The sequence below is a fragment of the Varanus komodoensis genome, unplaced genomic scaffold, assembly GCF_004798865.1.
Source record: "Varanus komodoensis strain SLA01 unplaced genomic scaffold, ASM479886v1 scaffold2, whole genome shotgun sequence".
NCBI lineage: Eukaryota > Metazoa > Chordata > Lepidosauria > Squamata > Varanidae > Varanus > Varanus komodoensis.
The window spans coordinates 44,372,056-44,396,923 of record NW_025335568.1 but is presented as its reverse complement, the minus strand read 5'-3'; the positions used below and the strand labels follow the sequence as shown (position 1 = coordinate 44,396,923).

The 24,868-nt window shown below is 41.0% G+C and overlaps 1 protein-coding gene across 1 annotated transcript in view; it reads right to left on the bottom strand.

The window, feature by feature from the left end:
- The window catches only part of LOC123022859 (ATP-dependent translocase ABCB1-like), a 39,499-nt gene extending 26,495 nt beyond the window's left edge, over positions 1–13,004 (bottom strand). The window contains 9 exon segments of the mRNA XM_044428956.1: positions 458–571; positions 1,167–1,344; positions 3,250–3,374; positions 5,075–5,246; positions 7,609–7,800; positions 9,890–10,110; positions 11,573–11,627; positions 11,712–11,799; positions 12,983–13,004. Of these exon segments, the coding sequence (XP_044284891.1) occupies positions 458–571; positions 1,167–1,344; positions 3,250–3,374; positions 5,075–5,246; positions 7,609–7,800; positions 9,890–10,110; positions 11,573–11,627; positions 11,712–11,799; positions 12,983–13,004 (1,167 nt within the window).
- Positions 13,005–24,868: the final 11,864 nt, after the last annotated feature.

Genomic DNA, 24,868 nt, shown 5'->3' with positions numbered 1-24,868 from the left:
GTGTCTTTTGAGAGGGTTGCATTTCTGGTAAGCAGAGTTCCATTTTGGATCAAAAAGTCTGGAATCCACCATCAGGCTGAAATCCTACCACTTGGATATGTAAGAATAACTTTCAAGAAGTCCAATTTTCTTAATGGATATTTGTTGTGGTCCCCTCTTTACACCTCACTGTAGATCACTTAAGTGACAGAAACAGGCACAATTCTTGCTCCATGAGACATTTATTGCATGCCCGTGATCATTTCCAGGGTATTTCCCATGCTTCCCAGCCATTTCTGTGGCTTTTTAGAGCAAGGCTTTTTAGAGCAGTACTATCTCGGATGCTGCCATGGTTCACTTTGAAAAGTCTCGTGTATATTCACTATTCTGTTCTATGCACTAATGGAACATACAGAAAATTACAGAAAGACAGAGAAGGAAAACAGCACTCACATTGTGTATCTTGGTCAATACACACCTTTTTTATTACTTTAAAGACTTCATAGGCTGCTCCACGAGCATTGGACACATTCTCAACATTTGGGAAAATTTGTGCAAACATCAATGAACCAAGGAACACATCAACCAATACCTACATTGGAGGAGACAGAAAGAAGAGTAGTAATACACACTGTCTCTCATTTCTTTATCTTCAGTTAATACAGTACCATACCAATTAAAACAGCAGTTCAGGCTACATATAGCTGGGAGTTCGGTGCAGTCCACAAATGGAACTTGCCCCCAAATAAACATGCATAGATAGTGCTCCTCCATTTTATAAGTGCACTGTTTATGAAAACAATAAAAGAGAAAAACATTGTCCTCTATTTTGTTCAGCAGGAATTTGTAGCTCCTACAGAGAAAATAATATTTTAATATTTTATGGTGATCTATTTAATGTTCCCAAAGCAAAGAGACTCTAGAAAAAGAAATTAGGATAATGGCAGCTGAAGTTTAAGGCAGGAAAACATAAATTAATGAACATTTGGGTAAAGAACCCCAATATATGTTGTTGATATCTTAGCTGGTATTTGCTAAAGAAAAGAGATCTGTTGGTGCAGATCCTGCTTTCAGTTTTTGTGGATTGTGCCCTCGGCTTCCCAAATTGTTAATGAAACCTCGATCTATATGTGAACTTCAGAGATCATATCTTTAAACCACACATTTAGCTGAACAACCAGACTTACAATTAAAATTACTCCGATGCTATAGTTATTCTTCTCATCCACTGAGAGTTTTGTTCCATACCAAAAACCAAGTGCATAGCCAGAAAGCACCACAAATTTGGAGATGCCCATAGTAATATTTTTGGCAATGGTCTTTTTCATTCCAACCGTCCTAGCCTCCTCTAGGTTTGAATCATACCTGAAATCAGAGAGATTCCACAATCTTATCTTTAGTGACATCTACTTCCATAAACATAACATTTGTATTGTCAGCCGGAGTCCATCTGTTCAACTGTTCCATTTCCAACCTGTTCTGGACAGGGTTGCATTCCCCCTAAATGATAAGGTTTGCAGCCTTGGAGTACTCCTGGATCCCAAGTTGTCACTTGTGGCCCAGATGGACTCAGTTTCCAGGAGCACTTTTTGTCAGCTTTGACTGATCTATCAGGAGCAGCCCTACTTAGGTGAGTGGAGCCTTGCTGCAGTCATCCATGCATGGTACCCTTTCCACTTGGATTGCCATGATGTGCTCTGTGTGGGACTGCCTTTGAAAACAGATCAGACCATGCAACTTGTCCAAAATCAGGCGGCATGCCTGCTGACTAGGACCAACACTTGTGAGCATATCACACTGGCCCTTTGCAGGCTACCTCAGCTGCTGGTTGCTGTCCAGGCCCAATTCAATGTGCTTACAATCACATACAAAGCCCGGATAACGCTTGGGGTCAGGTTATCTGAGGGAGCGCTTTTCTCCATATGTACCAGCCCATCCACTGAGGTCTTCACCCAAAGCCCTCCTCCCTGTTCCTCCCCCTAATGAAATAAGGGGAGGGGCGACTTGCAAGGTGGAGAGTTTTTTCAAGTATAGCACCCCAACTTTGGAACTCACTTTCATTCAAGGTTCAGTTGGCACCTACTTTTTTGGCCTTTATGCACCAACTAAAAACATACTTATTCCACAGTTATTTCAATAGGTGGATTTTTTATTTTTAATGTTTTAATTTTTATGTTATTAATATGCTGCTGCCAATAGGTTTTTAAATGCTAGATATTGAAACATACTAAAGTTTAATGGATCTTGTCTTTTTTTGGATATCTATTTAATTTTATTATTTCTATTGTGTTTATTTTGGTTTTATTTAATTTTGAAAGCTAATTTATGATTTTACTGTTACTGATCTTTTGAAATTGTGCATTGTCATGTTGTATATTATATTGTTTTGTTTTTATGCTGTTATGGATTTTAATATGCTATAAGCCAGTGTGGTGTAGTGGTGAAGAGCATGGGACTGGGACTCAGACGATCTGGGTTCTAGTCCCGCTCAGCCATGAAGCCAACTGGGTGACTTTGGGCCAGTCACAGACTCTCAGGCCACCTACCTCACAGGGTTGTTGTTGTGGGGATAAGATGGAGGAGGAGATGTAAGCTGCCTTGAGCCCTTTGTAGGAAAAAGGCAGGATATAAATTGAAAAATAATAAATAAATAAATAAATAAATAATAAGCCGCCCAGGTAGCCTATGGCTAGTGGGACAGCTTGCTTATTTATTTACTTACTTACTTATTTCTAGACCACTCCATTAACCACACGGCTCCCTGAATGGCTTACAATAATAAATCATATACAAACAATATGAAAACACAAAAATGGAATAACAATAAAGCTTTAAGACAATAAAAGCACACCCTACCTCATCTTAACAGAGTTAATAATTTCACATTCTATTAAAAAAGCAGATTAACAATTAAAATAGCTAAATAAAAAGGACTTTGACTTTTATAATGTTGGTCTTTGCCTTTTAGAATAAGATCTAACTTTATACAGAGCTTTGCTATTACATTTGGGAAAGTACATTATATCTCAAGTGTAGCTGAGTACAAAGGGGCTATGAATTCACAGGATGAAAAACTAGACAATAGGGAAGATTCCTTGCTTGGTGTTAGAACATGCATTTCTTATAAGAGGCCTCAGCTTTTGTTCCAAGTTGTCTCCAGACAGAGCTGGGAGGGTCTCTTGCCTGTGACTCATGGAAGCTGCTGCCAGTCTGTGCAGGCAATACCATTTCCCTACATTCCTATCTATATTTATCTATCTGTCACCTTACCTCGACATGGCTTTTGCCTGTCCATTAAAAGCAACAACTGTCCGGATGGCAGACAAGACTTCTTCTGCTACAGCACCTGCCTTGGCATAAGCCAACAGCTCTTTTGTAGTCAACACTGCCAGGAGCTGGTAAAGAAAAATGACAGAAATCAGTTGGCAGAAGTACACATCAACTAGCTGAATTACTCTAGGTGAAGGGTAATTATAAATTAGATTGTTGGTCTGCTTTAATTTCAGACCTGAATCGCCCCCCTTTAAACACTAATAAAATAGATCGTACATGCCTTTTTTGCTGCAATGACTTTCTTACCTAGATTGCTTTGCTGGAGTCGATTATGCAAGTTTTAGTATAATAGCTGATAGGGGTTTTTTTCCAGACAATATGCTAAAATGATCTTTTAGAAAATGGAAAGGTGACATTTCATCAAAATATGGCAAGTTAAAAGAGATGCCATAAATGGGGCTCCTTCCACATCTATTTAATTCTACAGTTCTAAAGCTCTACAATAATATGTCATTATATATTTATTCAGACAGGCTATTGGCATGTAGGCTGACCTGTTGCTGAAGGAAGATCTGTTGCTGGATTCTCCATTGGGCCCTCTGTCATTAATTGATTTTCATTGTGCCTTTAATTTGCTTGGCTTTGTGACTATTTTTTAGCTGGTCCAAAGCAGCAAGATTATTAGCAAGGATTAGCCAACATGATCATCTTAGGTCAGTTCTTTACCATCTGCATGGGCTGTCAGCCCATGCTCAGGTCCAATCCAAAGCACAGGTATTAACTTTCAAAGCCCTGCATAGCTCCTACATGTTACCTGAAGGCCTTTCTCCTCTCATAGATACCTGCCCAGACCTTAAGATCATCCTCAGCAGTCCTTCTGAGCGACTCCCTGACAAAGGAGTAAAGTGTGTGGCTATGAGGAACAGGGCCTTTCTGTTGTGGCACCCTGACTATGAAATTGATTTCCCAGAGAGGCTTGCCTGGCACATAAACTACACTCTTTCTGGCACCTGGTGAAGACTTCGTATTTTCCCAGGAATTCTGCCAGGGATTTTAGTTTCAGCCTTTTCAAAATCTGTATTGAATTTAAAATCTTTGTACTGCCACTAGTTCTTGCTCTGGTCTTTTTTTAAATTTTTTACTATAGCTTTTAACCATTTAATGTTTTACACTCTATTTAATGATGTAGTTGGTGTTTTTGCATTGTTTTAAATTGTTATGTATCACCCAGAAAGCTTTCGCTATTAAGTGATATAAAAATGTAATAAATACTTAATTTAATTTTATACAGGGTGGTTAACAAAAAGTTAAAAATTTATAAACAAAGAAAATAGCATAAACACAACAAGACACTAAAACAATAAAAACAATAAAACCATAGCAGTTGCTATACTATACAGTATAACAGTAAAGATTAAAAGTTAATTATTAAACTATGGGGCAAATAAAAAGGTTTGGAAAACAACAAGATCTCCAGGAACTTCCAGGAGCAGACCTTTGAAGAGGACCCCCACCCTTGCAGGAGCGAAGTGTATATCTCAGTCCTATTACTGTTAGCTGCCCTGAGATATATTTTTGGAGGAAAGTCAGGGTATAAATCAAATAAATAAAATTTAGATAAATAAATAAGGCCTTCATGTTTACTAGTCAGGTTCATGTTTGACATTATTAATTGATAACTGGCTGTCTGTCCAATAACAAGCACAGAATAGCATTCGTGGACTTGCTATAGGCTACACTGAGGTCACCCTGCTGCTCCATAGCTGAACAGGTTGTGCCTTCCAGTTCAATAACTCCATAATTCATAGCTCTAGCAACTTACATATGACCACACAAACCCAGATGCAACAAGAAGAGGGGCAATACACAAGGTCACCAGGGTCAGTTTCCATCCGTACGCGAATGCTATGATAATCCCAGATACAAATGTGCTAAAAACCTCAATTATTATACCAATCTTGATTCCGATGCCTTCATGAATGGTATTAATATCACTGCAATTGAGAAAGAAACCCTGTGAAATTCAGGCATTTCTCAAAAAACAATACTAACAATGCAATTGAAGTGCTCAAAAACTAGGCTCTGGAAGCTGTTTTTGCTTTTTTACTTATTTGTGATGCTAAAACTCAACATAAATATTTGATATCTTAAAGATTTTTTCCTACAGCTTTCAAGGAAAGACCAGTGGGATGGGCGGAAAGCTACCTTTTCTCTACATATTGCTTCATGAATGCTAAGCCTTTAACATTTTGAGGTACAATAAATGTACTATGCTATAGATGCATTGCATAACATAGAACTTATATTTTGGAGAAATATTCCAATTTCTTTTCCTTCCCTGAAAATGTCTTGGAACTAGAAAATTGGACTGGAGCAAGAGAAAGAGGAAATCAGCTTTGGTTTAGAGCAGTGATGGCGAACCTTTTAGAGACCAAGTGCCCAAGCTGCAAGCCAAAACCCACTTATTTATCGCAAAGTGCCAACACTACAGTAAAACCTGAAAATGGAGGTTTTGGTTTAGGAAAAACAACTCACAGCATGTCCAAGCAAACCTATATATCCTTGGCAGTGCACTGACCGGCCATACGAAAGCTTGGATGAATCGCGGCTAATGAGTCGCAGCTCGTGACGTTATCGCCTGGTGCCGCTACTCCTTTCCGAGCATGCGCATGGCCCCTATGTGCGCTGTTATCCAATGCTCAGCTGCTGGGGTGACTTGGCTCACATGCCAACAGAGAGGGTTCTGCGTGCCTGCTGTGGCACGCGTGCCATAGGTTCACTACCACTGGTCTAGATTATTATTAGCAAATCAGAAGAGATACATCATATGTAAAGATCAAACAAAACATTAAAAAAATCAATGGTAGATAATTCCTGTCTTCCATTAGTCACTCCAAGATACCCAAGTAATTTAAGCATTCAGAAGTTGTATTTGAACAAAGGGCCAACAAAATATGCCTCAGAAAATCTGGCCTAACAGTCCTGTAGAAGCAAAGTTTAGAAGACTGCCAGGGTTTAAGGTTTGCATAATTATATGGCAATTCTGTGCTAGGATTCTGAAGTGCACACAGAGGTCCCACACTCCATGAAAGCTGCTTCTTTTATTTTAAAAGAAGAGAAAAATCTGTGTCCATTTTCCTCTGGCTACATAGATCTGCCCTCTCTGTTGAAATTAATAGGACAATTAATGTGCCTGCAAGAACTTAGTGGCTCAGAAATCAAAGACAATATTTAATATTGAACATTAGATGTTTTAACAACCTCTGTTAAAATCTATTCTGCCTTGCAAGGCATTCAGAAGCATTCCATAAGCAGTCACACTGATATTAACTGTACTATAATCACTGTTATTAGAATAAACAGTCATAAGGAAGATGTGCGTAAAGGCACTCTCTCTTGGTAAGTTACGTGAATTAATTGCAGATTCTCTTGATTAATTCCTTGGGTGAAACTGTTCACATGGAGTACTTTTAAAATGTGAAACCATGCTAGCTAATTAGCTGTTTGGTGGGGAGCAGGGGACTGAATCCTCCTCCCAAACAGTCATCAGGCAGGTTTTTGGTATTTGTATCATGACTACATCACAATAGCACCTGAGGTTTGGACAGGAAGGAGGAAAATGTACACTATATACAATTATGAATGTGATTCAGTGATGTAGTAGGATACACACCTGGTCTTCAGGTGGATCAGGTTGCTAGACTGTAGCAGCAAGAACAAGTCATCTCACTAATCACCTACAAACATAAACAACTGCATCTGTTTAAGTCTGAAGTGATGCCATCAAGAGTGGCTACCGGCCAGGGCATACAGCCCTGCCAATTCTCCCATGCCTGACTGATTCTGTTGCACAAGCAGATTCTGCTACTGACATGACAAGTCAGTGCTTCTGGGGAAACCAGAACTGAATGCAAATGCTCATTTCTGGAAGGTTCAGCTGAGTTCTGCTTTCCTGCAGAAATCTTTTTCTTCAGAAAAAGCATGTGTTGATTTCCTGTAGCAATTGCCAAGTCTCTCCTGTTGCACAAGTGGTTGAAAAGATTCCACCACATGGGGAACAGAATCAGTGGGGCAGAATGAAAGTGTCCCACTGAATACTGCCTCGTATAACAGTAAACAATAACACTGCTGTTGTTTTAGCTTTGGATTAAAATTGTTTATATTTAAAAAAAAACAGATCATGGTTTCTTGTGCGTCTAATCTTGTATTTTAGCCTACATCTGTTGTCTGCTTATAAGTATCTTTTGATTTGATAGTGGTGCATACATTGGTATACACATACATAGTATGTATGGTATATACATACACAGACCCAAGCTTAAATGAATAAATACATAAATAAATAAAACCTCTTACTCAGTCAGTCTTGTGTTCAATGTTCCAGTCTGAATAGTATCAAACCAGCCCATCTCTTGGTGAAGTACAGAAAAAAAGAACTTCTTGCGTATTCTGGTTGTTTGTCTTGCAGAAGAAGTCACAAAGGCCCAGATTTCAATAAAGCTGCAGAGCATAACTCCAAAGCCAAGACCAACATAATAGCTAGCATGTCTGTTGAGCATATGAAAAATCAATAAGGAATTATAATTTCTTTCTATATCACTATTATTACATTACATTACATTGCACTGATATCTTACATTTCTTCCTCTAGCAAGGAACACATGGAAGCTTACAAGAGTAACAACAACCCTGTGAGGCAGGTTAAACTGAGAGTCTGTGACTGGCCCAAAGTTACCCAATGGGCTTCATGGCCAAGTGGGGAATAGAACCCAGACCTCCTGAGTACCACACCAGCACTCTAGTGGCTCTCAATTTCATTCTGGTAAAAAGGTAGCTAAAAAAAATGTGAGCAGTCTTCTCTTGGTCACATTGTAATATTGTGGAATGTGTGTTTGCAATCTGTAAGAAATTTGCTAATATTCTCACAAACAATTCAAAGCAGACATTCACGGAAGGTTGAGTCCATAACCAAATGTTTCCATTAAGTAGAAACTGCTATGTAAATTCTGCACAAATTGATATTAAATGAAAAACTACTGCAAATTGACTTAGGTTCAGAGAGGAAAGCAAAGCTGGTATCATGGTTAAACTGATGACCTGAGATTTAGAAGATATGAAAGCTCACAGGATGACTATGGGCCAGTTATAGACTCTTGACTTGACTTGACTTAACTCACAAAGCTGTTGTGAAGATTAAATGGCATGGCGAAGGAAGGCCATGTATGCAACCTTGAGCTCCTGGGGGGAGGAGGTGCTACATTAATCTAACAAACAGAAAAACAGGTAGGAAAGTGATCACAGGTAAGAATTTGTCCTGATGGCCTGAAAGAACAATAAGGACAGTATCCCTGTTTACACCCTCACTGATTCCCTTCTACCCCTTGATCCGCTTCCCCAAGTGGTGGGTACCACCATTCCATTATGCAAGCTAGACCCAAGCATATGCAAGGGAGACGTAATGCTTCCTAGAGGAAACTCCAAAGCATCTTGGGGAAGGAGGCAGGCCAGTGGACGCCTTGCCAACTGATAAGACTGCCAACCTTCCCTCTTTCAGAAATATGAACTTCCTCTTACTTTGGGTTTCCCCCAAGAAGTACTCAATCTCCCTTGCATAAACAGTGGGCACCATTTGCAAAAGGGAAACTGTGGGGTGCTGAAGAATTTGCTGTTGTGCGTCATTTTGGAAACTGTCCTGTCTCTGCAAAACAAGAATGTATAGGTTCTTACCTGGCTGTTCTAGCATCTATATCTGTAGAAGCTTCTTGGCATGATGAGCTATTCATTTGTACACTATCTGTAAAACAGTAATGCTCACAGCAATTTTTTGAAAGATGTTTTGGCAATGCCATCAGGAAAGCTTTATTCGCTAAGTTTGTTAAGTAGCTTTCCATATATTTTTTAAAACTTTTAGTTCTGATCTCTCTAGTGAAAATCTCTTTCTCTAGATGCCCTCCAGCTGTCCCTGTCAATAAAATATACACACAGTAAAGAACTAAACAAGAGTACATCAGCTTCATGTAAAAATATTTTGACATGTTGTAATTTACAGTAAGCAAGATATTGAATGTTCACATAACCCCTGAGAAAAGAGATATATACACACACACAAAAGCGCACACTGCCATCCCAGAAATTAGCCATGCAAAAGGGAAAAAGGAAAACTAAGGAAGGCATTTTATCACATAGAATCTGTCACAATAGGCACCAAATGTCACCATCTTTTTCTTGACCATGCTTGAAAATAGCCTCTTTCTCCGCTAATGCCTCTTTTTATTACTTTGGGGATTCATGTGTCACATTTTCAGGGCCATGATTCTGTGATGAGATGAATTCCTTTTACAAGCCACACTGTTTATCAGTCAAAACCAGCAGAGATTAAAGTGCTTTCGAGTCAATCCATTTGTGTGCAAGAACACATGCATTCGGACTTGAGGCATCCACTCCAGCTGCCATCATTCCTGTAGACTTTTCCCAAGACAAACTTTCTGCAAGACTTTGCCAATCTTCAGTAAAGTTTGCCCTATTATTTCCTGAGCACCCGGAGAGGTTTTCCTCTCACTAAATTTCATCAAGATTTCCTATTTAAGAAAAATAGCCAATACTGATATTATTCTAAGATCATGTTCCCTCCAGTGACATACTCATTCTCTCCAGGTCTAGCAAGTCAGAATCCTATATCGGCAGTTTGGGGAAATTTTGTGATGCTTTACCTGTAGATATATTTAGACTGGTTTCCACAAAGCTGTTTGTCACGAGGCCATATATAACGATCTTAAGCGGCTGCCCAGTTCCAGCTGCAACAGCTGCGATAGATCCTACTATTATTAAAAGGATGTCAAATCCATCTGCAAAACTAAACTACATTGATAAAGAAAAAAAGGGGGAAATGGGGATGAAATTATGGCAGATTTGTTCACAGAGTCAGACTTACTCAACAAGTTGAGATAAGCAGAAGCCATAGGATGGTCTTTCTAAAAGGCTGGATAAATGGCACACAAGTGCACAGCCTTACCCCACCTGGGTCCTCCAGTTGTGTTGGAATATTAGTCTCATTACCTGCAGCCAGTGTGTGAAAGACACGTAGCTGGGACAAGAAGCACGGAAGTTTGCATGATGGAAGTGTATTTTGCAAAGACTTTCCATGGTCACTAGGAAAGTTAAGGATGGAAGAGTTCACTAGGAGGTAGGGAAGTAGCCTAGAAGTAAATAATATCTGCTGAATTAAGTAAAGGTGTCTGAAAGTCTATGTGGAAGTTGCCAAAGTGGATAGACAAGGACTTAATAGTAGGCCCAACAGCCACACTGAAGTGAAAAAGACAGGCTGCTTATCTGTAGCAGTCATCTGTGTATTCACACATTCACACACCTGAATGTGTGAATACATTCCACACCTGTGCTTAGCCTTCATAAAGAACCTTCAGTGCCAAGAAGTTTAGGCAGCAAGACTTGTCCCTCTCAGTGTCGATAGATTGCAGCAACAACACAAAAACATAGAGACAAGAACACCTACAAAGCAGAAAGGTGGTGGGTTGTGTGACCACTGCTAGGGAAAATATAGCTAGAATAAGCAACTGGTCCCTGTTCTTCAAGGTCTCTGAGCATCAATGGCTTTCCAGAGGTGGTGGGGCAGGCGATCATTGCAGAAATGAAGACAACACTGTCCATCCAAATAAATGCTGCTCTATCATTTGATGAAATGGAAGGTTGCAATCACGTAGCGGCTGTTCACAGATGACAAAGTGCCACACCTCAAGTGAATGTGACTGAGAAAACCATCCCTCTTGTAGAACAAATGCATGCTCAGAGATACAGAGACTCTGGGTAGGGCATGGTATGGGCCCTGATACTCATGCATAGAACAGCAAATAGGTCTGACAGAAGGGGGCCTGTTTGTATATCTTCCTCCTCACATTATATTATGTAGCTTTTAAAGATTATTTTTATTGCGAAATTTCAACCAGTGTATTGTAAGAACAAGAGGGTCTCACAAACTACTTCATCACCATCTTCCTGTTCCCTTCAGAGTGTGTTAAATGGGAAAACAAGAAAAAAGCAGACCCGGTGATTATCTGAATATGATCTATCTTGCCCTGAATTTTGAAAATATTAGAGAAAGACATTTGAGTGCCAATTTCATCAAAAGCCCTGGGAGAAATTGTTTAATTCAGTATCTCCTATTTGCTGTGATGTGATCAGAAAGGAGCTTGAAGCCTGCTCTTGATTTTGCCAAATCCATAGATATAGGGAAGGTAACATCCAGCTCCTTTCCCAACCTCCCAAAACATCAGACAGAAGGCAGATCAGCCAGTTATACACCCACCAGCTCAAAAATTCCAACCATCTTGATCTTTTCCTTTGACTTCTCATTTTGATTTCTAAAAAAGATTTAAGCAGAAAAGCAAGTCAACTAAAGCAAGTAGAAGCAAATAAAAGACACTGAAGGCTAGAGATGAACTTACTTTTTCTGGTTCTTTTTAAAATAGCCATTATGTAGCTCTGCTTCATTCAGCTGGAAAGCAGGGTTGTCACAGCCATTCCTTGGAAGCTCTGTTGATGGGGAAGTTGGCTAAATTAGCATAATAAAATTTTGATAACAGACACACACACATGCATGGAACCAAAATGCAAGCACAACTACTCATTGAGGAAGATCTACAGAGTAAAGAATACAAAGTTGAATCTCCATTCACAAAAGTGTTTCCTTTGAAAAGATACTTGATTATTTTTCAGAGCACTTACTTTCACATGTCTCTTCTCATACCTACAGATCTACAAACAAAATCAAATGCTTTCCTTTCAAAACCAGGAAGTGCCATGGGATGCTGTAAAGCTTATAGGTATTTAACACTCAAGTATTCTTAGTTTGCTAATAGGATAATAGAAGATTGAATTGAGCTCTCACAGTGGACTTCAGGAGACAACCTCTGCACAAGGGATGATAAAGAGATCATGTTGCCCTCATTCACTTATAAATTAGCCAGATTTCCTTTATGAGTTCACAAACAAGCCATGAATGGCTTATGACTGTGGCTTGTTTGGGGAGAGACAAGCCAGAATCCTCAGTTCAGACAGTACAATAAACAAACCATGGATGGGAGAACTGTGGCTTGTTCAGCTGCTCCTGTTCATGGGAGGAGCAATCGATGTGGATCAAGAGCCAAGCAGCAGCAACTGGGTAGCAGGCATCAATCAACTTGGTGCTGGCCACGGAAAAGTCAGCATTCCACAAATTCCTGGCTTTGCTCAGTTCCATGATAGGCCATGGCAGGAACAGGAAATTCCCCTGTCCAATAGGTCTCTTACATTATGAAATTACATAATGGAGAGACACCAGTTTCCTGGGTACCTGGGATTCAGGCAGGGGAGCTTGGAAAGTGCTGTCCATAGTTCATTAGGACCTGCAGATGATCATACTACTCACATAAATTTTCAAAACCAAAAAAGCATGCTGTTCCATGGCAGAGCAGATAAATAGTAGACCAGTCCTGATTTTAAAAATATTGCTAGCCACTAAGGTGCAAAATTAAGCAGAAACTGAATACATTAGTATGTATTTAGGAAAATAACCTTTACATGGACTAACAGCCAGTTACAGCTACTAAATGCAATTTCATGGCCATCAATCCAAATCCTTAAAAGCTTCCATTATTTTTCCTGTGGGTATCATAATAAGCATTCCTACAAAAATGTATCCAAATATAAATCAACAGTCAAAGAGATTGCATCTTACCAGGGCTGGAAGCTTCTTTCATTGTGTAAAGTTTCAAATGGCCCCTTGCTGTTTTGCTTTGTGGTACAGCTTAAGACAGAGAAATAAATGACCTACACAAAAGCCTGCATAAAAAGAGGACACAATGTATTTCTGAGTTAAAATGCTCAAATTAAAATTGGACTTAAACATATTTATTCAAGTCATCTCCATTTTTCCCTTAGTTTATGCTTCTACAAATTTTTATCATTAAGGTCTTCTGCATTCATATTTCTATCAAACATATTCCAATAATTCATACCACCATGATCTTGCTGGCAGAGCTTATTTATGAAAATAAATCCTCATCTGAGTTCTCAAGATGGGAACTGCAGAGAGCTGAGGATCCTCCTTGTTTAGTAAATATAAATAAATTGCTACCCCTACAAAAGCTGTTAGATAAACAAGGTAAAAGAGTGAAACTCTTTCACAGAACAGTGTGCTCTCCACATCCCTGTAACAAATGGACAAAGCACTGTGTCATTTATCAACACCAAATAATTTTGGAAGACTTCTAGGACACTTTTCAGCCAAAGTTTCCAAAGTGACTACAAAATAGCATCAGGTAGCATCCAGTATGGTAGTTGCACTCTGCTCATTCCATTGTTCTGGTGCTTCCTAAATGTGGGCCTGCAAAGAACAGGAACACTTATTTCTGCAATGGGTCTACTCAGAGAAGCTTCCTTCTGAGGGCGCCAGTGACCTGCCACATTATGGAAACAAGAGCTAGACTCATTTCCAGCTGGTTGCAGAATCACCAGCTTCTCAGGGTTATCAGTGTGTCCCATTGTCACAAGGGCAGCTTTAGATACTGCCCTGTGAAACGATTAACCAGTCAAGATCTATGAAGAATTTCAAAAGGCTGATAAAGACATCAACAAAACCATCATAAAAATCTTTTGCCGCTCTCATAAAATTTGTAAGAGTCAGGGTTTTAACTGGGCTTTTAAAATTGTTACGCATCTAGGGTTGTTATTATTTTTTAAGTGCTTGAAATGTCTTCTGATCAATTGTGTTTTCTTGTTCTCAAATACTGTTGAAAGACAAACCATTTGGTTGGTTTCAGAAAAGTGGTCCAGAAATCAGATAGATAGACAGACAGACAGACAGACAGACAGACAGGGACAATAATAGCATTAGCCTGATACAAGAAAATGTCTTTACCTGCTGTGAAAAGACCACAGAAGTGACACAGAGAATCCCAGGACAGGCTACCATTAACAAGTCTCTGCCACTGATCTTCACTTACCTCACTTTTCTACAGGTGGTAGCAGGACCTGCAGGGGGTGAGGAGTTTCGTACAGGTTTTCAAGGAATAGGCACATGGATTTAAAACTAGAGCTTAAGATGTTAACTGGAAACAAACTGGAAGACAGTAAAGATCTTTTACTACTCACAAGGTACATTCTGTGCAGCCAGTCCCAGTTAAATAATGCAGTTACCAGCTCCACATTAGAAGTTTTCAAACTGTTTACAAGGAAATCCCGACACACGACACAGCTAAGCAAGGATATCATCTGGTTAAGAGTGGCAAGAGCAGCTTTGCCCAGAGGGGTTGCAGTTGAGGCTGAAGCTAGCATAAGTATTTTATACCACAGATGCCAGCTGAGTATCCAAAGTAAGAGCCAATCCAACAGCACCCATATGCTGTGGGCTTAATTCTTTAGGGAAAGTGAAACTCTGTCCAGAACAGGTTAAACACCATGCCTCCAACCCAACGAGCCATTTCACAATTCTTATCAGCTTCATTTTCCCAAAATTCCAGCCATGCCACCCCATGACGGTTGGCATCATTACCTAGTTTCCCAGCTTTCATCAAAACAAACAAAAACAAGTCTTCAAACTGTGTAGAATCAGAGATACCAGATTAAACATGCAGACTCTATTCTGCCCAACTCTTTTGTGAACAAAAAACCTGTATCGTAGAAACAGAAACAGAGCGAGTCAGAAGGGGCCTCCCAGTATCAATGAGTGAAGCAACAGAAATGTGGGGACCACACAGATCAAGAATTATAGAATGGTGCATCCATTATCCACAGAAAAGACTATCTTGGTTTGCTTTGAATTTATTGAGAGTAGGGATGAACAGATCTTCTTTAGTCAAAAAGTGACTGTGGTCCAAAAGAAACAATTGAGAAACTGATAATTTTAGTGCAGCTGTTTGACTGGCAAAAACAAGCCAGAGGAGGGGGCTGAACTGTTATATAGCCCCACCAGAAACCCCAGAAAGTGCAGGCTCAGGTTGCCAGCCAGCAAATGGATATGTAAATAAAAGCCCAATGCTTCTTCTTGCGAGTAAAAGACCCTTTGAAAGTAGAACTAAGTGCTTGGAGCCGGCCCTGAATTTCAATCAGGTACATTGAAATTGTATGTACATGACCACCAGAGTCCTTGCACAGCAGCACGTGACATCTGCACAAGCCTGCACATGCGCTATGTGGGCACCTGTTATGTGCAGTTCTGGCTGGCTTCCTGCCAGATGCCCCTGACTGTGCATGGGAAGCCAAGCAGAGAGAAAGCAGGGCAGAACCCAGGCAGCCAAGCCAAGAGAAGCTGATGGATTTGCAACTTCAAACTTGCACATCCCCAGTAACAATATGCTTGTATTTGACGCAGCATGGATTTTAGCCCCCAGGCACCTTTGCAGATCAAACTCAGCACCTGAATGCACACAGATGCCGCCAGTTACATGAAAATCTGTATCTAGGCTTTGTTTTACAAGAACCCCCAACTGGCCTTCCTGGGTTAAAGTTGCATGAGGCTTATTGATGATGACTCTTTGCTTCACTCTTGCTCTATACCCTGGAGGTATCTATGCTGTAAGTTAAGGGCACAAGGAAGAAGAAATGTTCTAAAAGTGCTACAGGGAAGTTTGTATCAGTTTTAGCAATACTGTAATTCTACACACGTTTACTTAAATGCAGATTTATGATGTCAGGTTTAACCTTAGGAAAATATGTATAGGATTACAGCCTTAGATTTTTTTGCCCCCTCTTCTTACAGGGTCCTTCACACGTTATCCTCACAACATGACATTAACATGAGATTAACACAGGCTCTGTAGATTAACCTGAGAAGCAGACTCAAAGTCACCCGGTGAGTTTCATGGTGGTGTTTCTAACCCAAGGCCACAAAGGATTTGGGAGGGGGACCTCTCATATTTGCATATATAATGCCCACTTGGGCATCTCAAAAAAACATTACAAGAATCTATATGAAGTATATATTCATAATTTAATGTGAACATTCAGAATTCAAAAGTGGTTAAGGCTGCATTCATATATACACTTACTTGGGAGTAATTCCCAGTGTATGAATTAGGACTTACTCCTGAGTAGGAAAGAACAGGATTAAGCAGCCAGAAATGTTAATACCAGGCAATGGGAAGCTTTGGATGACACACCAAGCAACATGTGCAGAAGCTACACATTGCAGCTTGTTCACACAAGGGTTCATTCTATGCCTGAAAGATGACTGAGTCCAGTAGGGGTCCTAAGACACCTTGTTCCTCCCACAGTGCTCCCAAAAGGAACAAAGTGGGAATGACAGCTTCCCAAAAGTGCATAAATGGTCTTTGGAGGTAGCTGCCAGAACCACCCTACTGCTGATCCCAGCAGAAAAAAGTTTGCTCAGCATCCTCTCTCTACCTTCACTGGCAGTAGTGGTGATCAGTCACATTCTCCCGGGCCTCCTCAAGGAGAGGACCAGCGGAACATACCTTCTCTCCCTGCCAACAGGCTTGCTCCTGCCCACTAACACAATTATGCGAACCCAGTTACTACATTGCACTTGCATCAATGACATTCAATGCTTAGCAGTCATACATAGGATTCCACTATGCCAGTACCCCCTGGCTGGATGGGAGTGAGGGGTAAACAAGTGGTTTAAGATTTCTGCAGGTCTTTGCAAGAATTTTGCAGTTAGATGACTTCAGAAGTCATTAAACAGCCTCAATATCAAGTAGAGGAGTTGCTTGCCTTCCCTTCCTCTCCTCATGAAAGGGGCAGGAGCCTTGCCCTCATTTTCTCTGGACATCCTAAGTCTGCATCCTGTCCTGCCACTATATTTGAACCAAGCATCTCCTCACCTGTGATCATCTGCGGAACTAGAAGTTGCTTGAGACTGGAAACCCAAACTCAGAAGTGCTTCTTCAGCTGTCAAGCAAAAGACTTCAAATGCCTTTGAGGGGTCACTTTGGTCTTCTGAACCTTGCTCTGCCCCTTGGAGCTACACAGAAGCCACACCCATGAGCCGGGTTCCTTCCCCTATAGTCCAGTTTCACAAAGGACAAAAAGAAGATTGCTGCTAGCAATCCTTTCTCAAGACATGCAAGGAGGGAGAAGTCCACTGCCTAAACACAAACTTGTGCAGTTCCTTTCAGTTGCTAGCCTTCAGCAATCTTTAAAACTGTAAACATCAATGACAGCATTTGAAAGATTACTAGAGAGAAGCAACTGTCCCCTCAAGAAAGCTAGTATCCTGAGAATGAAACCCTCAACAGTAATTAGCACTTTGCTTCAGAAGCATCCTTGTTTCTAACTCTGTCAAGAAGACAGAAGCCTGGATTTTAGAAGCCTCTCTTTGATCAGAGGGATAGAAGAATAAAGGAGCCCAAGAGCATAATTCTAGAAAAAAGGTTGTATTCAACAGGAAGCAAACAATGATGAACATAAAACCTGACTGAAGTAACCTGGATATTTCAGGGTCAGGGGGAACCATGGCCACTGTGCTCTTTGCTGTTTTCACTGCAAAACTTACACATGGCTATCCCTCTGGAATTTTTTACCTTTTTGAATGTGAAGGTGAAAAAGATGTCAAAATATGGAAAAATATCCAACAAAGCTCAGGAGAATGACAAAAACAATCACCCTGTGAGAAAGAGTAGGCCTCTTTCTTTCTGTTGTGGTATTTTAAAAAAAACTGGGATAAGGTCTCCCTTTTGATCAGTGACCCATAGGAGGGCTGCTACACATCATTTCTGCATATTTCAATCTACCCTCTGTTGTTTCCTTATGGAGATAACAGATGGAAAAATGATTAGTTGCCTTCCCAAATGCCTATTCTCCACATTCCCACTGCCTAGAACACTGCATTCGTTTTCACCATAGCAATGAAAGTTGCTTATACTGAAATAGCCTACTCAGGTATCCTGATGTGCATTTGGTCCAATAAATGGTATTGCCTTTACCATATTTTGTACATTTCTTGGGGAACTGTTGAAAGTGTATCACTGACATCACCCCCACCACCACCTTGTAACTAGTGTAATGATATCGGACTTAAGATGGCAGTCCTCAGCAGACTCTCTAGGGAAGAAGTTATATTGAATTCAAATAGGATTTGTGTCATAGTAAATGTTTGCCTCTCTTGGATACACATCTTAATGTGCTGAAGGGGGTTAAGAGTATCAGGGAAGCCAACAGCAATGCCACCAGCAGGTCAGACTCTCTCACTAGACTGGGCTCATAGCAGGGTCACCCAAGGAAAAATGGTCAAAGGTGAAACACAAGACTAAGATGCTTCCACCCTCTTTGGGATTTGGTCACATCAGCAGAAGAGAATGTGAATGTGATGTGGGTGAAGGGCAGCTACTGGAAAGCAGTGATCATTGAAGGCAACATCGGTGGAGGATCTTCAATAGACACACTCAAGCTAACTCTGGTTAGTACTGTGCAGAAGACGGCTCAGAAACTCATGGAATAGTAGAGTTGGAAGGGGGTGTGAAGGCAAACCACTTCGGAAATGTTCTTACTTTGAAAATTTATGATGAAACGATCCAAAAATGTTTATGATCGTAATGTCAGTTGACAAAATTAAATGCAAAGTCTTTATTATGATAATAATCTTGATAAGAGATAAATGCTCAAAAGCCCTGGGCAAGCATGACCAACAGTTTCTGGAAGAAAACATGATTTGCAGCTTGCTCATACATTTGTACTCCTAACTCTTTCTTACTCTGTAGGTAAAAGGTGTTTCCCCAGTTCACCTTCTATTCTATGAAACAAATCATATGGAACCAAAAGAAGTTACATTTGCCCTCTGTTCGTCACAGTGATCCCTTACAAATGCTTGTCCAGAATCTACTTAAATACCTCAAGGAAAGGAGAGTCCTACCGCCATGCCTCTCTGCCATGCTGTCTGTCCCATTATCAGACAGGTCATACTGTCTGGAAGTTTCATCTGCTGGTTAGCAGAAGCCCACTTCCTTGCCATGTCCACCCAGTTGAAGCTAGAATTACATTCAGTTGCCTAATTGAGCAAGAAGCTACTTCTAGTTACTATACAAAAAGAATGTCTAGCTATGATGGGAGCCTTGCAGAAGTTTCAACATACTTGCAAGGGCAAATGTTCCATTTCTAACAAGCCGTGCTCCCTTATGTTGGTTACAATGTGCAAAAGGCATCAACCCAACCTGGATGCACTGGATCAAGTAATATGTAACTTATGCACATTGATCCATTGCATGGACTCACCATCCTCTGCCCACAGGCCACCCAGCTCACAACTTGGACTCCTTCCATATGCTTGATTATCCTTGAGCCTGAGCCTGTTTCAAGGGTGAGCACTGTAGGCCACATGCCAGCAGCCCTGTAGAAACACGGTCCACTTCTCCCAAAATACAGCATTCCAAAGTAGTTATCTCTGCGTCCGAATCTGAACTGGAAGAAGAGGTGGGGGTCAGAAGATGTTTTAGCAGAAATACAAAGGCCAGGATGATCTGAGATAACCAAGCAGCTGGTAAAAACCAAAGCAGCTCTGGTTCTTGGGGAGTCACTGTCGAATGGGCATGTTCAGATCAGGACATAATAAGTCCCATCATCTGACACCAGCTCAAGATTGCAGGCCAATTTTGTAGTGTCTGGCATTCCTGCCATCTAGACTACAAACAGCAGTAACCTCCCTGAGGTTGAAGCTAATCCCATTTGGTTGCAAAGGGTGGAAGAAGATTTTTTATTGTATATTTAATTATTTAGTTATTTGGAATCAACTTATTGACATGAGGGATCATCTCCCCAATTAGATGGCTTCCCAATTTGACAGATGTCTTTTGCTAATGATCTTTGCAATGCCCTTTTTGTATCATGAAGACAGCCTGGCTGGTCTTTTTAACATTATAAAGATCGCAGTTAGAAGCCTCTTGATCCACTTGAAAGGAGAAAGAAGAGAGAGAAGGACTGTCTTTTAGCAGGCCTACATAAGGAGCCACTAAAAAAAAGCCCCCTGGACTTCCTCTTCTTCTTTACCTTTGCAACCTCTTTATTCACCTGTCTCTTGCCCTGATCCAGATTAGGGTGATCATGAGAAGGAGACACAGTAGATGTCATGGCCTGCTTGGTCACTTGGTTTCAGGCCATCCAGCAAACAAGTAGTAGCAATAATTATGAAGATGGGGAAGAGCAAGAACAGCTGGTGGCAATGGCTAGAATAAAGAACACACAAAGAGGCATGGGGTTCTGTTGAGGAGATCTGACCCAAGAGCCATCGAAAACTTGGATCCGACACTGTCTGAACCACTTCCACATTTCTGACTATGTAAGCAAGAAGGGGGAACTCCAAGAAAGCTTTAGTTTGCAGAGCAGCAGCCCGAGAGGTAGAGGGAAAGAGTTTACAGGGCCTTAAACCTGCAAAGGAGAAACTCAGAAGCTTAGATCTAAAAAATTACAGAGGAAGGAAGAACAATGTGACAGAATGAGGTGGCACTTGCAGAGGTTTAGTCCCTCTTGAGATAAATAGTTGTGCAATGTTTTCAGCTGCAAATCACTTGTTAATTTAAATTATTAGGATTTACTTTCAGAGCTACAGTTCTAAGCAAGCTTAACCAGGAGGTACTGTTTGAACTCAGCAGAACTTCATGACTGAAGACATATGTTTGGGACCAGGCCAAACAAAATATATTCTGAGTCAAAAAGTAAATGCTGTCCTTCAGTTAGCAAACTGAACCAGATGGAGGGTTCTTGAGGGCCCTAAAACAGCTTTCTCCAACCAGACACCTCACAGATGTATGGGACTATAATTGCCAACACTTCTGGAAGGTGGCAAATTGGAAAAGGAAGAAATAAAGCTTGCTGTTTGGTCACCAGGCTCACTTCTTGCTTTCATTTTGCTAAATAACCTTCCATATGCATATCTGCCACTCACACTTCCCTGCTAATGCCTGAAAAGCCCTTAACTGGAGTAAGGCTAATATTTGCATCATGCCAATGCCAATTCAGCAGTGTGGCAGCTAAGTCTGGGGCCACGGTTCAGGGTCTCACAGCCTAGGGATGGGGCAAGCATGAGTCACAATCTCTTATTTTATTTTTGGAGTCATGGTGTAAGTGAGCCAAGATGCAAAACTACTTTTAATAGAGTTATTAAAGAATCCGAGTATTTTCAAGCCAGGTTAGCCACCTGCCTGTTTGTTTGTTCTGAACAATATCAGAAATATAGAAGCACTTGTCAAGCGTGAAAGTGGGGTGGCTGTGAAGAGGAATGTTACTTATGTGTCTCACAACATGGATCTCCAAAGGGGCCTATGGAAGACCACAAAGTCCAGGGTCTGAAATGCCCTGGCTGCACCACTGTAAGGGGCCATTTTGCTGAATCAGAGGGGCTGCTTTGAGGCAGTACCTCAGTGGAGGAGGCTATGCAAGGGAATGGCTGAACGGCCAGTGGGAGGTTAGGCAGCATTCGTTTGGAGAAGAGACCCAGCTAGTCCCCAGTAGCTGGGCACTTGTACTCCAGTGGAAGGTCAGCAGGTCACTTGGAACCTATCCTTTCAAGCTAATTCTCGCCAGTTCCAGTGCCATCCATCTCCCCCATCTGAAGGAGTTTGACCTGCTTGAGAGGCCGGCAGAATCCCTGGCTAGGTGCAACCCTGTCCATGAGGGGAACCTGCTTTTGGGCAAAGCAGCCCTTGAGAGGGACGAGGTCATGCAGCTCAAATAATACCTTTCAACACACAAGGCTTGAAGCAGGTATTCTGCCTGCTCCATTTCTTTCATCCGGACTGCCGAATGATTTTCTTGGCCAACGTAGTACTTCAAATTCTGCAAACAGCGCTGTACCTTGGTGCAGAGAAACAGCGCCACCTTGCGGCTAAAGCGCAGTAACTAAGCATGATGTGCATAGACCTGTGATCACTTGCTACAAAAATGGGAACACATCCAAAATATTTAGGCAGACAATACTGTTTTTACCAAATAGTGCTTTAAAAAGCATTGAAGCATAACAGTAAAGGATGCATTAAAGCATTAATATACTTTCTGCCTCTCCTGGAGTTTGATTTTATGAACAGTAATTTATCTTAAGTACATTGAAATTTTAGCATCATTGTTGTCGTCGTCATCATTATAAAATTTATTTACCACCCCCAACCCAGAAAGGCTGTCTGGGTGTTTAGTGATGATTGTCTGTATTCCTTGCATTTCATTTCATTCCCTTCTGACTTCACTGCTAGCATATCCACCCTTTCCCTATATCAAAGTAAACCTCATTGAAATCACTGGGGTTTATTTCTGAATAAACATGCATTAGCTCAGATAATCAGTATATTGAGGACCAGTTAATCCTGTGATCATAATAGCTTTAACCCAGATTTAGTCAGAGTAAGACAGAGTCCAGTGGAAGTCAGTTGCAAGAAACCTGATCCTCTTAGACAGCTATCCTATACAGGTCTACTCAAAAGTAAACACTAGTGCAATAAATAATTTCTTCAGGTGGAGAGATGTAAAGAGTAGAATCCCACAGAGATTTATATTAAGATCAGTGCTTTTCAACCTATTCATAAATGATCTAGCAATGGGAGTAGGCAGAGAAGTGGCCAAATTTAATCCAAAGGGATTGTAAGACAGTCCAAAGGGATCTCTCTGGGCTGGGAGAATGGGCATGAAAATGGCAGATGCATGTCAGTATAAGCAAGTATAAAGTGATGCATTTAAGGGTAAAAAATTCTAACTTTAGGTATAAGCTGATGGGATCTAAGCTGGCTGAAGAAAGGAAACTTGGTCCAGGGGACAGCTCAGGTATGATGATGACCCAGGGTGCATCTGCTATGAAAAAGGCAAACTCCATGTTGGACGTAGTTAGGAAAGGAACTGGAAATAAAACTGCCAGGGTTATTGTACCCTTATACAAATGTATGCTGGATCTACACATAGAACTTTGCATACAGTTCTCATCACCACACCTGAAAGGATGTTGTACAGCTGGAAAAAGTGCAGAAATGGGGCGAAGGAAATGATCAAAGGGATGGAGCACCTCCCCTATGAGGAAAAGCAACAAATGCTGAGAATGCTGTTGTTTGAGACAAAGAGGGTACATGCTAGACAGGGAGAAGTGGAGAAGGAGACATTTCTCTCCCTCCCCCATAATGCTAAAAGCCCAGTCTCATCCATGAGGCTGACTGAATTTACCCTCAAAGGAAGCACTGAGGGCTGCCCATTTGGAAGACTTTAAAGGGAGACTGGAAAATCCATGGAGGAGAAGGCTACCTTCAATATCAGAGGCCATGTGCCTAAGACATGAGTTGCTTGGGAACCTGGGCAGGAAGCATCCTATGGGACCCTGTCAGCAGCTGGGTTGGCACTATGTGAACAGAAGGATAGATTAGGTTGACCACTGATCTGATCCAGCATGGCTTTCCCTGTGCTCTGAATGGGACCTCTACCTAAGTGAGTGTTAATACGACAACAGCCTAAATCTAAATCCAGCTCATTACAGGACTTTTCTACATGAGGCAATTAATCTGCTATAATTTTGTTTCAGAGGCAAGATCCAAGCATTGCATGATGAGCATTCCCATTCCTAGTTTTCCATCCCAAATGTTTTAAGTGGCACTGTGCTATAGCAGAACAGTGCAAATACAGAAGAGGAAATCACACTTGCTTTCAAAATCAGAAATAATACCCCATTTTCCAATTCTGAAATCAAAATTGCCCAAAATGCTGCTTACAAACATAAGTGACACTGGAGGGTACAATCATCACTTAAAGAACTCATTAACATGTTTGGGGAAGGAAGGATGTGTGTGTAACAAATGCCTGATGTAAGAAAGCTGTCAAGTTAAATAACTCCATATAGGTATGTATATGCCTTGAGGAAAAGAAAAGGAGAGGAATCATTCACTTGCTGGTAATGCAATCTGGAGTCCTTCTTCCCCATAAAATATTCAGGATATATATTTGATTTTCAACTCAGTTCATGAGTTTTCTGGGATAGAGGAAATTTATGGTCCTGAGCCAAGAGAGGGAAAGACTGGAAAAGGGTAAGTCTCCTTTTGTTCTATCTTCAGCCCCTGTTCTGTGTTTCCCACACCATCTTGTACATTACTACTTTAGCTAAACCCAGCTCTCACTGCTGTATCTTCACAGCTAGAAATTAGCATAACAGATATGGCTCGCATTCATTTTGGTTCTGTTCCCTCCTGCTTTAACTGGAATCATCTTGCAGGCCTGTCTTCATCCCAGGTGTTTTGTGGGTGCATGTAGAGAAATGGATGGTTTAATATGCATTCCTTTCCTTTTGCTGATCTTCAGATTGGAGCACAATGACAGATTTACATGACAGGTTTTTGAGGTTATAAAAGGTTTATCGGAATGCTTTGCTCTGCTGCTTCTTTGGCACTGAGGTCAGGCACTGCTTGAATCCTGTAAAAGTTTTCCAAAGTTTGCAAGCCAGCCCTTCCAGACATCCAGTCCGCAAACCCCAAACTTGGTTCAGTGGGCCTCACTATATCCAGTTATTTTCCTGAAATTACCCAGGGATAACTCTACAGCAGAAGTGGGAAACGTTTACACACATGCATGCACACACGCACATGCACGCACACACACAAGGGCCATTCCCCTACAGGGAAACTCAGTGCAGGATGTTACCACTGATGATGGG